The 12642-nt window shown below is 46.0% G+C and overlaps 1 protein-coding gene across 2 annotated transcripts in view; it reads left to right on the top strand.

Annotated features, from left to right (window-relative positions):
- Positions 1-12642, top strand: part of PPP1R7 (protein phosphatase 1 regulatory subunit 7) — a 136763-nt gene that overhangs the window by 114483 nt on the left and 9638 nt on the right. For both annotated transcript variants that reach the window (XM_050752031.1, XM_050752030.1), the window contains 2 exons: positions 1331-1435; positions 4766-4852. In XM_050752031.1, coding sequence (XP_050607988.1) covers positions 1331-1435; positions 4766-4852 — 192 coding nt within the window. The remainder of the gene's footprint in view (positions 1-1330; positions 1436-4765; positions 4853-12642) is intronic.

Here is a 12642-nt window from a genome sequence, read left to right as displayed (position 1 = left end):
TTGTAGTATGTACTAAAAGAAAGTAGAGGCCGGGCGTGGTGGCTCATGCCTGTAATCCCAGCACTCTGGGAGGCCAAGGCAGGTGGATTACTTGAGGTCAGTAGTTCAAGACCAGCCTGGCCAACATGGTGCAAACCCCATCTCTACTAAAAATACCAAAATAAATATTAGGTGTGATGGCAGGCGCCTATACTCCCAGCTACTCAGGAGGCTGAGGCAGGAGAATTGCTTGAACCCAGGAGGCAGAGGTTGCAATAAGCCAAGATTTCACCACTGCACTCCAGACTGGGTGATAGAGCGAGAGTCCATCTCAAAAAAAAAAAAGAAAAGAAATAGGAAATTATAATCAATTTACTTTAAAATATTCAGGAATTTTTACACTTTAAAATTATTAAATCAGGTAAAACTTCACCAAGTGTATCTTTTAACAATGAGTTCGTTTTTTGTTTGTTTGTTGTTTCTTTCTTTTTTTTTTTTTAAATGGAGTTGTGCTCTTGTTGCCCAGGCTGGAGTGCAGTGCAGTCTCGGCTTACGGCAACCTCAGCCTCCTGGGTTGAAGCGATCCTCCTGCCTCAGCCTCCCAAGGAGCTGAGATTACAGGTGTGCACCACCACACCCAGCTAATTTTTTGTATTTTTAGTAGAAACTGGTTTCACCATGTTGGCCAGGCTGGTCTCAAACTCCTGACCTCAGGTGATCCTCCTGCCTTGGCCTTCCAAAGTGCTGGGATTATGGGTGAGAGCCACTGCACCTGGCCTAACAATGAATTCTTTATATAAAAAACATGTAATTCCCATGCATGAATTTTAGCTCAGTACAGCAGGCTCAAAATTTTGATCCTCTTTTTCTCTCTACATGAGTCCCATTCTAGCATGTTTGTTTTGTTTTGTTTTGTTTTGTTTTGTTTTGTTTTTTGAGATGGAGTCTCACTCTGTCACCCAGGCTGGAGTGCAGTGGCGCGATCTTGGCTCACTGCAAGCTCCACCTCCCGGGTTCACACCATTCTCCTGCCTCAGCCTCCCGAGTAGCTGGGACTACAGGCGCCGCCACCACACCGGCTAATTTTTTGTATTTTTAGTAGAGACAGGGTTTCACCATGTTAGCCAGGATGGTCTTGACCTCCTCACCTCGTGATTCCGCCCACCTTGGCCTCCCAAAGTGCTGGAATTACAGGCATGAGCCACCGCGCCCGGCCCCATTCTAGCATGTTTTAAGTGAAATGCTCTATTCTTAGAATTCTTCAAGATAACACAAAACCTCATTTCCTAAAAGCCGTTTCATTTTGTACCCTCTGTATTGTTCTGACAGCTGTGTGCTCTCCCTCTTGCAGAGCAACCGACTGACCAAGATCGAGGGTCTGCAGAACCTGGTGAACCTGCGGGAGCTGTACCTTAGCCACAATGGCATCGAGGTCATCGAGGGCCTGGAGAACAATGTAAGACACCCACTGTCTGTCTGGGGCTGTGTGGGCAGTGGGCACCAGGCGGGCAGGCACCTGGCCAGCCAGCACACACTGGCCTCTTGGGCCAGTGTCAGGAAGATGCCCTGCCTCTGGAGGTTTATCAGAAAGACCTTCCCATCCTAAAAACTAAGGGACCCCTCCTTACACCGAAAAGCGCAGGAGCTGTGTGTGCCTGTCAGCCCTCTGCCCTGAGTGTGCCTTGAAGGGTTGACGCTTTATGTGGAATTTCAGCACAGGCTTCCATAGGCTCCCTCAGTGGGGCAGCATCCACTGCACACCCACCGTCACTGCAGGCATTTTGCAGGATTTGAAAAAAAAAAACCTAACCTGCTCATAAAGGGCCCTGTATGAGGGTGACTGGCACTCCTCTAGGCCACTGACCTTCTGCCCATGGCCCCACTGGCCTCAGCCCCTACTTTCCAGCCCACAGAGAGCACAGGACCAGCTCTCAGTCCGAGCCCCCTCCTCCTCTTACAGTATGAACAGCTTCCTCCTCCCCCATTCCGCACTGCCTGCTGTCTACACCTGTCCATGCTCCTCCCACCCTCCCTGGCCCTTCTCACTCAGGTGCAGGACAGCCTCACATACTGAGTGGAAGTGTGCTCACAGAGCCCCCACCCTCCTCAGCTGCCTCCAGCTCACCCTACTCTGCCCCAGTGCAGTGTTCAAGACAAATAAAAGACTTTTTCTCATTCAATTTTACTTGTTTTTTTCTGTTTTGTTAAATTGCCATCAAATATAACCAGATTGGTCTGTAAACATAGTGTTTCAATCTCATTAGGCCTTTGTGCCTCAACCCCAGGGCCTAGTTGGCATCAGTAAATTTCACCAACACCTGTATAAAATTTTGGAAAAATTCAAATTTGCCTGTGGAAAGTTTAGTCACCTTCCTTTGACTTTGCACTGAAATTAAAAGTTTATAAAACTAGCATGCAAACCAAGTGTTCACCTGTGTGGTTTAGAGACATGCCTGCAGTGGAATGGCGCTGAGGACTGTGTGGCAGGGGCTGGGGTTGGGGCTGGGCGGGGTGCGCAGCAGGGAGCGCATGCTCAAGGGAGCCCTGGTGCCCTCCTGCACCCTGGCCTCCCCGAGCCAAGGCCCCGCAGTCTCCACCAAGCGTCCACCGGGAGACAGACAATCTGCAGCACAGTTCAGATAAGCAGCCAGTCCCAGGAAAACTGGAAAGAAGTATAACTCAGAATTTTACCAGTGGAAGTGCTACACTGTGATCTTGGTTAAACACCAGATTATTCTTGGGCCTTTGAAACAAAACAGGAAAAAAAAAAAAATGCTTGTATTAAAGGTAATGACGTTATTGTAATCTTCATCGTGATCAAATGTAACAGTCTTTCCTCTGCCATTTTTTTCAACTAAAGATCAGACAAATATTTTCTCCTAAGTTTTGTTTCTTAATTTATCTGGAATTTATTTTTATGGTGGGAAATAAAGTAAATGTAGTTTTGTCCTAGATGGGAATTTAGATGACGCCCCCCAACCCAGTGTCTCATGACTCCTGTCTCGTTCTGCAGTGTCTCCTCCAGCTCAGGGCTCTCCTGTTGGTCTAGAATATGTTTGCAGTGGTCCCTGACAGGTGTCGTTTCTGTGGCGTTGTGTCATGCCCTTTGGTGTGCCTGCTCTCCTCACCCTGTTCCGTTCTTTTTTTCTATTTCTTAAGCAGTTCTTACTAGTTTGCTTTGGATGAGTTTTCACAACATTGTCCAACTCCCCTAGAAAAACGTGAAATAGTGTTGAGTGCATACCTGGATCCCTGAACTCAGAGATGTGGGACCGGTTCTGACAGCCAGAGCCCACCACCAACTCTGCCCCTCGTGCTGAGCCTTAGTACTTGGACCTCACGAGGCTCAAATCCTGCGTGTGTTCCAGGCCACTTTCATTTTGCCAGTTTCTGGGCTTGCATACCAGATGACCATGAGCATTTCAGAACGGTGCAGAGTGTGGGGGAGAGCTGCTGTCTGCTAGAGACCAGCCCCACTGCCAGGCGATGTGTTGTTGGATTGCCCACAGTCGCGTCCTCTGCAACATTTTCCTGCAGTCCTTTTGCTCTGAACCTGCCCCACTGAGCTCCTCCCTCGCACACTGTGGAGCCTGATACTCTGTGAGCAGACCTGACCAGGGCACCAAGATGGGGTGGTTTGAAGGCACCTCCTAGGTAGCATGCCATGCATAGCCTGCTGGAGAGTGGCATCAGACTTGACACACACAGCTGGTGCCAGCTGGCACGCTGGGTGCCAAGGCAGCAAGGGTGGCATAGCCAGAGAAGCTCCCAGGCCACAGCCATAGTGCTTTCGAATTGGGCAAGCTACTGGCTGGGTACGTTTCGAGGAGATGGGGGGAGGAGTGTCTGCTTTTGAGACATTTTTTAACTTTCCCTTAAAACTTGGAAGGCTTTGGAATTGGAATACCAAAAATGCAGTAGAAAACCAAGGAAGGGACTAGGAGGGAGCAGAGCGTGAGGGCAGAGAAGGGAATGAACTTTGTCAGAGGTTCTCGGACAGCTTGTAAACATTTTCCTTTTGATGAAAAACAAAAGTATTACCCAGGCTTAGATAATGTGTATTGGAAAGTGAGTAACTGATGTGCATTTTCAGAGTAAAAGATCCTAAAAACACACTTTTGTCTCCCGGTGGGGGCACACACCCTGCAGCAGGTGCTCAGCAGGCCCAGCACCCAGTCCTCAGCACCCAGTCCTCAGCACGGGTCTTTTCTCTGCACTCATGCTCCTGGCAGCCTCTTCCGAGACAAGAGTTTAGACTTGGGATCCGAGAGTCCTGCCTTTCCCACTGCTACTATGCACGTGGGCAGATTCTTAGCCCCACTGAGCCCCAAGTTCCTCATCCCTAAATGAAAGGAGGAACTTTGTTTTGAAGATGACTTGGTCGTACATTTCCTTGTGATGAGCACTAAGTAAATGTGACTACAATTGTCAGCCTTTCTTCAGAGCGTCAGGGGGTTACTTGGTTCTTCCTGGGACCATCAGTCTCACCAGGGGCCTCAATGGACAGGGATCTGAGAGCACTGGGCTTGGAGTCTGACACAGTCTCAAATTCCAGCGATCAGGAGAGCTCAAGGAGGTAGCTGGGCAGGCTCTGATGGAAACACTGTCCCAGGGAGGGCTGCAGGAAGCAGGCAGGTCTCGTCACCCTCCATAGCATGCCCTTATCCTGTGAGGGCAGAGAGGGTAGTGCACCTGCAGCCCTAAGGTCAGCACTTGACACTGCCTGTGTGGTCATGCAAATCATGTTGGTCAGAGGTAATCCAGGAAACATTTTATTTCCTTTTAGAACAAACTCACGATGTTGGACATTGCATCAAATAGAATCAAAAAGATTGAAAATATCAGCCATCTAACAGAGCTGCAAGAATTCTGGGTAAGTTTAATATACGCTGGGGTTGATGACACTTCGACTAAACTGGTCTCACTGATTAAAATGTCGTATGAGTGAATACGAGAATCTCCTGTAAGCCTTCCCGCTGAGTGACTCCATCCCGCCATGAGATTTGGGGTGGGCACCTTTGTAGACTTGTGTTGGGTGTTGTCTGTGCTCCTCAGAGCATGAGCCACAGATCAGCAGCCTTGACATAGCTTGTAAGAAATGCAAAATCCTGGGCCCCGCCATAGCCCAGATGCAAACTGAGTCAAAATCTTTGCTTTACAAGACTCCAGGTGATTGCAGTGCACACAGAGGTTGGAGAAGCCCTGATCTAGGTCTGGGTAGAACCTAAAATTGTCATTTGACCAGATGGTTTCCAAACCTCAGCAGAGAGGCAGACACATTCCCTGCAGCTATATTCCAGCACCACAAAAGGAAATGTTGGATGGGTTTCTGCAGTTAGCCATCTTGGAATTTGCCTTGTATTTGTCTCGTCACAGGTATGGTTTCAGGAGTAGCGTTGCGGTGTCAGCAGGAAGAGAAACAGAATATAATAAGTTTTTGCACTTCCTCTAAACGGGTTGGGAAATGATCCCCGAGCTGAAGTCTTCAGTGTTGGGATTCCCTTGGAGAATTCTCCTAGGGCTTATTGCCTTTCCCCTAGCATGTGGCCCCTGCAGAGATTATGGCACAGGTGTCACCCTGTGATGCTGTGAATGTAGTAGTGTCCTCAGATACATTCAGTCTAATCCAGGATTCATGCGGAGTGTAAGGCATCATTCTTCCTTGTCTCTCCTCTAGCTGTGCTGCTGACCCTGCTTATGTCCTGTGCGTTCTCCTTTCCCCATCTTAAAAGGTCATCCAAGTTTCCCTAGAACACAGATGGCCTGCTGCAAATGTTCCTTGCCCCTTATTGGTGGCACTGGGTCTTGAGTAGTGTCATGATGTGATACCAGAGCATGTCTGGGAAGATGCGAGTCAGAATTTGGCAGGTGATAAAGATGTCCCAGGCCAGGGGGAGCCTCAGTGAGTCCAGGTGGGTCTATGTGCAGCCCACCCTTGAAGGAAGGTGTGGCTGGTGGGAGGCTGGTTGAATCAGCTCATAGGGAGCTGGCAAAGAAGCCAGGGAACCACACAAAGAAACCAAACAACAGGAATAAGGAGTCCAGAGACAGAGGACCGAGGTAATAGGGAAAGGGCACCTGGCAAAAAATTAGGGAGCAGGTTTGGGAAATGAGCTGATACGGAAGCAATGTTCCTGAAGCTTACGATTCCTTCTGCATGCCCTGCCGAGGAACAGAGCATGGGGCACAGTACTGAGACCACAGGCAGGGGCCAACCTGGGCACCACAGCTAGCAGGGAGGCAGGCAGGCTGGTGATCCATCACTAGGGGCCAGATAGTGCCTGACCCTGTGACACAGAAGAATCCTGTTCCTTAGACCACCAAAAATAGTAAAAATAAATAAATAAATAGCCAGAATTTGCACAGTGCTTTATAGTGTCCATACCTCTTTCCATTCTGATCCAATTATCACAGCAATCATGTGGATAAGATCATATTACCCCATTTTACAGGTAAAGAATTGCATTCCAGGAAGGAAAGCTGCAGACCAGGAACTCTCAAACTCAGTTCCATGCTCATATCACATTTGAGATGCACATCATTAGTCTCCAAGGCAGAAATAGAAAACCAGTCTTAAAGTTTCTTACAACCCAAATACTATGTTTGTTGATTTTTCTCCCTACTTGTTCTGATTACTGAGAGGAGAATGTTGAAACCTTCCAATTATAATTGGCAGTGGATCCATTTCTCCGTTCAGTTCTATCAGTTTTTGTTTCTTGTATTTTGAAAGTCTGTTATCAGGTGCATACATATTTAGGATTGAGGATTTCTTGATGAATTGATCCATTTATCATGTGAAATGTTCTTCTTTATTGCTGTCCTCTTTATCCTTGTCCTGGAAGTATATCTTGTCTGTTATTAACATAGCCACTTCATCTGTCTTATGATTAGCACTCTCATGGAATCTTTCTCCGTCCATTTACTCTTAACCTGTGCCTTTATAATTAAAATGTGTTTTTTGTAAAAAGTATATAACTAGGTCTTGCTTTCTTGTCCAGTCTGACAATCTCTGCCTATAAGTGGTGTGTTTAGACTGCTTACATTTAATATAATTACATTTAATTACATTTTGTGAAATGGTTGAGTTTAAGTCTATCATCTTAGTATTTGTTTTTTATTTGTCTCATCTATTCTTTGTTTACTCTTTCCTGCCTACTTTTTGGAGTGAGATTTTTTTTTTTAATTTTTGGCAGTCTATTTTAACTCTATTATTGGCTTATTTGCTATACCTCTGTACTAATGTTTTCTTGTTGCTTGTTTGAAAGGAGGGTTGTTTTAGTGATTAGAATTTAAAAATGGATTTTTAATTTATCACCATCTGTATATTTTACATTTAAATATCTTATGATCCCCATGATACCTTATCTTTTAAAGAAATTTAAAAATGGCCAGGCACAGTGGCTCATGCCTGTAATTCTAGCACTTTGGGAGGCCGAGGTGGGTGGATCACCTGAGATCAGGAGTTTGAGACCAGCCTGGCCAACATGGTCTGTCTCTACTAAAAATATAAAACTTAGCTGGGCACGGTGGCACATGCTGTAGTCCCAGCCACTCAGGGGCTGAGGCAGGACCATCACTTGAACCCAGGAAGTGGAGATTGCAATGAGCCAAGATCGCGCCACTGCACTCCAGGCTGGGCAAAAAAGCAAAACTCCGTCTCAAAAAAAAAAAAAAAAGAAATTTAAAAACAAGAAAATTCACTTATTTTACCATTTCTGGCATTGTTGATTCTTTTGTGTGGATCTCAGTTTCCACTTGGTATTTGCCTTCCACCTGAAGAATTCTGTTTTTTTGTCGTTGTGTATTCTGCAGTAAACCAATCCTTCAGCTTTTATTTGTTTGAAAAATCTATTTAATTTGCCTGCATTTTTGAAGTTTAATATTATGGATACACAATTCTAGCTTGACAGGTTTTTTTTTTCCCTTTTTAAGCACATTAAATACTTTATTCCTTCATCCTCTAGTTTGCATTATTTCTCCTTTATAAAATTTTTATTCTTTTAAAAATATTTTTTAAAAATAAATAGAGATGGGGCCGGACGTGGTGGCTCACGCCTGTAATCCCAACACTTTGGAAGGCCAAGGCAGGTGGATCACCTCAGGTCAGGAGTTTGAGACCAACCTGACCAACATGGCGAAACCCTGTTTCAACTAAAAATACAAAACTTAGCTGGGTGTGGTGGCGGCGCCTGTAGTCCCAGCTACGGGGGAGGCTGAGACAGGAGAATCGCTTGAATCCAGGAGGCAGAGGTTGCCGTGAGCCAGGATCGTGCCACTGTAGTCCAACCTGGGCAACAGAGTAACACTCTGTCTCAAAAAAAAAAAAAAAAAAAAAAAAGGGGCAGGATCTTGCCATGTTGCCCAGGCTGGTCTCGAACTCCTGGGCTCAGACAGTCCTCCTGCCTCAGCCTCTTAAAGGGCTGAGAGGACAGGTGTGATCCACCACACACGGCCCTGGTTTGCATTATTTCTAATAAGTCAGCAGTCATTTTTATCATCTTTTTTCCTCTGGCTGCTTTTTAAATGGTCTTTTTAATCATTCTTACTTTGTTTTGTTTTTTGCAACTTGAATTAGAATGTGCCATGGTGTAGTTTATTTTCTTTTTTTTTTTTTTTTTTTTTGAGACGGAGTCTCGCTCTGCCGCCCGGGCTGGAGTGCAGTGGCCGGATCTCAGCTCACTGCAAGCTCCGCCTCCCGGGTTCCCGCCATTCTCCTGCCTCAGCCTCCCGAGTAGCTGGGACTACAGGCGCCGCCACCTCGCCCGGCTAGTTTTTTTTTTTTGTATTTTTAGTAGAGACGGGGTTTCACCGTGTTAGCCAGGATGGTCTCGATCTCCTGACCTCGTGATCCGCCCGTCTCGGCCTCCCAAAGTGCTGGGATTACAGGCTTGAGCCACCGCGCCCGGCCCCGGTGTAGTTTATTTTCTTGGATGTGTTAGGGTTCACTGGATCTGTGAATTTATGGTTTTCATCAAATGTGGAAAGCTTCTGGAAATTATTTTCTCTGAAACGGTTCCTGCCCCTGCTCCCCAACCCCCGTTTCTCTCTGAAAACCCAGTTATGCATATTCCTCTGGTGCTAGGGAGGCCCCGAGGCCATTTCCTCCACCCAGCTCCACCCCTCAGGCTTTCATCTTGCTGTGCTTGTTTGTATAATTTCTGTTGTTAAATCTTCAGACCATGATCTTTTCATCTGTAGTATCCTATCTGCTGTTAAGCCCATGTCATGAATTTTTTATTTCAGATGTTGTATTTTTCTCAACTCTAAAAGAACATTTAGCTTTTTTTTTTTTTTTTTTTTTGGATAGATTATTTTTCTCTCTTCATTAGATTTGTGTTTTCCTTTAAGTCCTTCCTTCTTCACGCCTTGTAATTTTTTATAAGATCTTGGGCTTTATGGTGTTCAATTGTTGAACGTCGAATTTATGGACTTTTTCTGACAGGCAATTAAGTTACAGCTTGATCCTTTTGAGGCTCGTTTTTAAGCTTTATTAGAGCACATCTAAATAGTCTACCCCGTAAGATTAATCTAGCACTGTTTTGAAGCTGTGGCCCTCCTGGGATCTCTAGTGAAAATCCTGGGTATTTAAGTTCTCTCCACTGTGGTTGGTGGGAACACAAACATGGAGCTGCTGTGGGTGAGCTCTGGGCATTCTGCAGCTCGGGACTCCCTAGTTGTTCTTCGACCAGCCTTTAGCTTTTCACGCCGCCTAGCACAGCTTCCTCTTCGGTCCAGGATTCAGGAGGACACCATGTGGATTTCTGGAGGCTTTTTCCCTACATAGCTCACTCCTATCCATACATTCCAGCTCCCTTTGCCTCCCCAAACTACAATCACCATCTCAACTCGCTGTGGCCACCAAGCTCTGCTTGGCTTCCGCCTCCTTGTGGTCCTGAAAGTTCCTCCAGGCAGAAGGCCAGGCAGAAGGCCGGGATGACCACACCGCCCACCTCATTTGTTTCCTGTCTCTCAAGAATCAATGTTCTGTGTTGCTTGTTGTCCAATGTATAAAAACAATTATTTCATATATTCTATCCTATTTTCCTATTTTCTTTCTCTCTTTTTTTTTTTTTTTTTTTTTTTTTTTTTTTTTTTTTTTTTTTTTTTTGAGACGGAGTCTCGCTCTGTCCCCCAGGCTAGAGTGCAGTAGAACTATCTCACTGCAAGCTCCGCCTCCCGGGTTCACTGCCTCAGTCTCCTGACTAGCTGGGACTACAAGTGCCCACCACCATGCCCGGCTAATTTTTTGTGTATTTTAATAGGGACGGGGTTTCACCGTGTTAGCCAAGACAATCTCAATCTCCTGACCTCATGATCCGTCTGCCTCGGCCTCCCAAAGTGCTGGGATTACAGGCGTGAGCCACTGTGCCCGGCCTATTCTATCCTATTTTCTAGTAGTTTGTGACAAAGGCAGGAGCCCAGCACCAGCTATTCTATCATGGCTTGAAACAGAAGTCCTACTTATTTATTTTACTTTTGTGTCTGTCTCCCGCACTGTAGAATATAAACCTCATAAGGGCAGGAAAATTTGTGTTTGGTTTACTTTGTTTTCCCTCCCAATTTCTTTATTGTGGTAAAACATGCATAAAATAAAACTTACCAACTTAACCATGTTTAAGTGTACAGTAAGTGGTATTCAACACATTCATAATGGTGCACAGCCATCACCACCATCCATCTCCAGGACTCTTTTCATCTTATAAAACTGAAACTGTACCCATTAAAAAATAACTCCCTATTTTCCCCTTCCCAGACTTTGACAATGACCATTCTACTTTCTGTCTCTATGAATTTGATTACAAACCTCATATCACTGGAATCATGCAGTATTTACTTTTGTGACTGGCTTACTTCACTCAGCATATTGACCTGAAGATTCATCCATTCTGTAGCGTGTGTCAGAATTGCCTTTCTTTTTAAGGCCAAATAATATTCTGCTGTATGAACTGTATTGTTTTGTTCACTCTTGTCTTACCAGCATCTGGAATAGTGCCTGATACACTTCTTTTTTGAGACAGGGTCTCATTCTGTCACCGAAGCTGGAGTGCAGTAACATGATCATGGCTCACTGAAGCCTTGACCTCCTGAGTTCAAGTGATTCTCCCACCTCAGCCTCCCGAGTAGCTGGGACTGCACGTGTGCACCCGTAAACCTGGCTACATTTGTGGGTTGTTTTTTTTTTGACATAGAGTTTTGCTCTTGTCACCCAGGCTGCAGTGCAATGATGCAATCTCACTGCAACCTCCGCTTCCCACGTTCAAATGATTATCCTGCCTCAGCCTCCTGAGTAGCTGGGATTACAGGTGCACGCCACCACGCCTGGCTAATTTTTGTATTTTTAGCAGAGATGGGGTTTCACCATGTTGGCCAGGCTGGTCTCAAACTCCTCACCTCAGGTAATCAGCCCACCTCGGCCTCCCAAAGTGCTGGGATTACAGGAGTGAGCTACCACGTCTGGACCATTTTTAAATTTTTTGTAGAGACAGGGTCTCACTGTGGTGTCCAAGCTGGTCTCAAACTCCTGAGCTCAAGCAATCCTCCTTCCTGGTCCTCCCAAAGTACTGGGATTACAGGTATGAGCCACCATGCCCAACCAATGCCCAAAACATTTTTTTTTTTTTTTTTTTTTTTTGAGACGGAGTCTCGCTCTGTTGCCCAGGCTGGAGTGCAGTGGCCGGATCTCAGCTCACTGCAAGCTCCGCCTCCCGGGTTCACGCCATTCTCCGGCCTCAGCCTCCCGAGTAGCTGGGACTACAGGCGCCCGCCACCTCGCCCGGCTAGTTTTTTGTATTTCTTAATAGAGACGGGGTTTCACCGTGTTAGCCAGGATGGTTTCGATCTCCTGACCTCGTGATCCGCCCGTCTCGGCCTCCCAAAGTGCTGGGATTACAGGCTTGAGCCACCGCGCCCGGCCCCAAAACATATTTGAATGAACAGAAGGAACATAGAAAAGGCTGGCCAACTGGGTGGAGGCCAGCTACAGATAACATTGGAAAATATGTTACCCACATGTGTCAGATGCAGGGCTAACATTCTTACATTAAAAACAGCTCACACAGAGGTACCACTTGAAAACTAGGGGTATTCACAGAGTAAGAAGTAACAGTTGCTTATAAATACATAAAGCATTTCCTATCTCTCTCTTTTTTTTTTTTTTTTTTTTTTGAGACGGAGCTTTGCTCTGTCACCCAGGCTAGAGTGCAAAGGCACCATCTTAGCTCACTGCAACCCCCACCTCCCAGGTTCAAGCAATTCTCCTGCCTCAGCTTCCTAAGTAGTTTGGATTGCAGGTGCCTGCCACCACCACTCCTGGCTAATTTTTGTATTTTTAGTAGAGAGGGGGTTTCGCCATGTTGGCCAGGCTGGTCTCAAACTCCTGACCTCAAATGATCCGCCTGCCTCGGCTTCCCAGAGTGTTAGGATTACAGGCGTGAGCCACCGTGCCTGACCATATCTCATTAATTTTTAAAATATACTAAAACAACGAGATATACAGTGTTGTCAAAGACTCTTGTAGAATGCAGTTGCAACCAGCCTGTGATGGTAGCAGGCACTCTCATGACTGCTGAGATAGCTGTGTTTTGTACAAGTTTTCTGTAGGGTTTAGAGCCTTAAAAATACCACATGCAGCCGGGCACGGTGGCTCACATTTGTAATCCCAGC

Source organism: Macaca thibetana, chromosome 12, assembly GCF_024542745.1.
Source record: "Macaca thibetana thibetana isolate TM-01 chromosome 12, ASM2454274v1, whole genome shotgun sequence".
NCBI classification, from domain to species: domain Eukaryota; kingdom Metazoa; phylum Chordata; class Mammalia; order Primates; family Cercopithecidae; genus Macaca; species Macaca thibetana.
The sequence above is the reverse complement of the archived record's forward strand: the minus strand, read 5'-3'. Positions and strand labels throughout refer to the sequence as shown.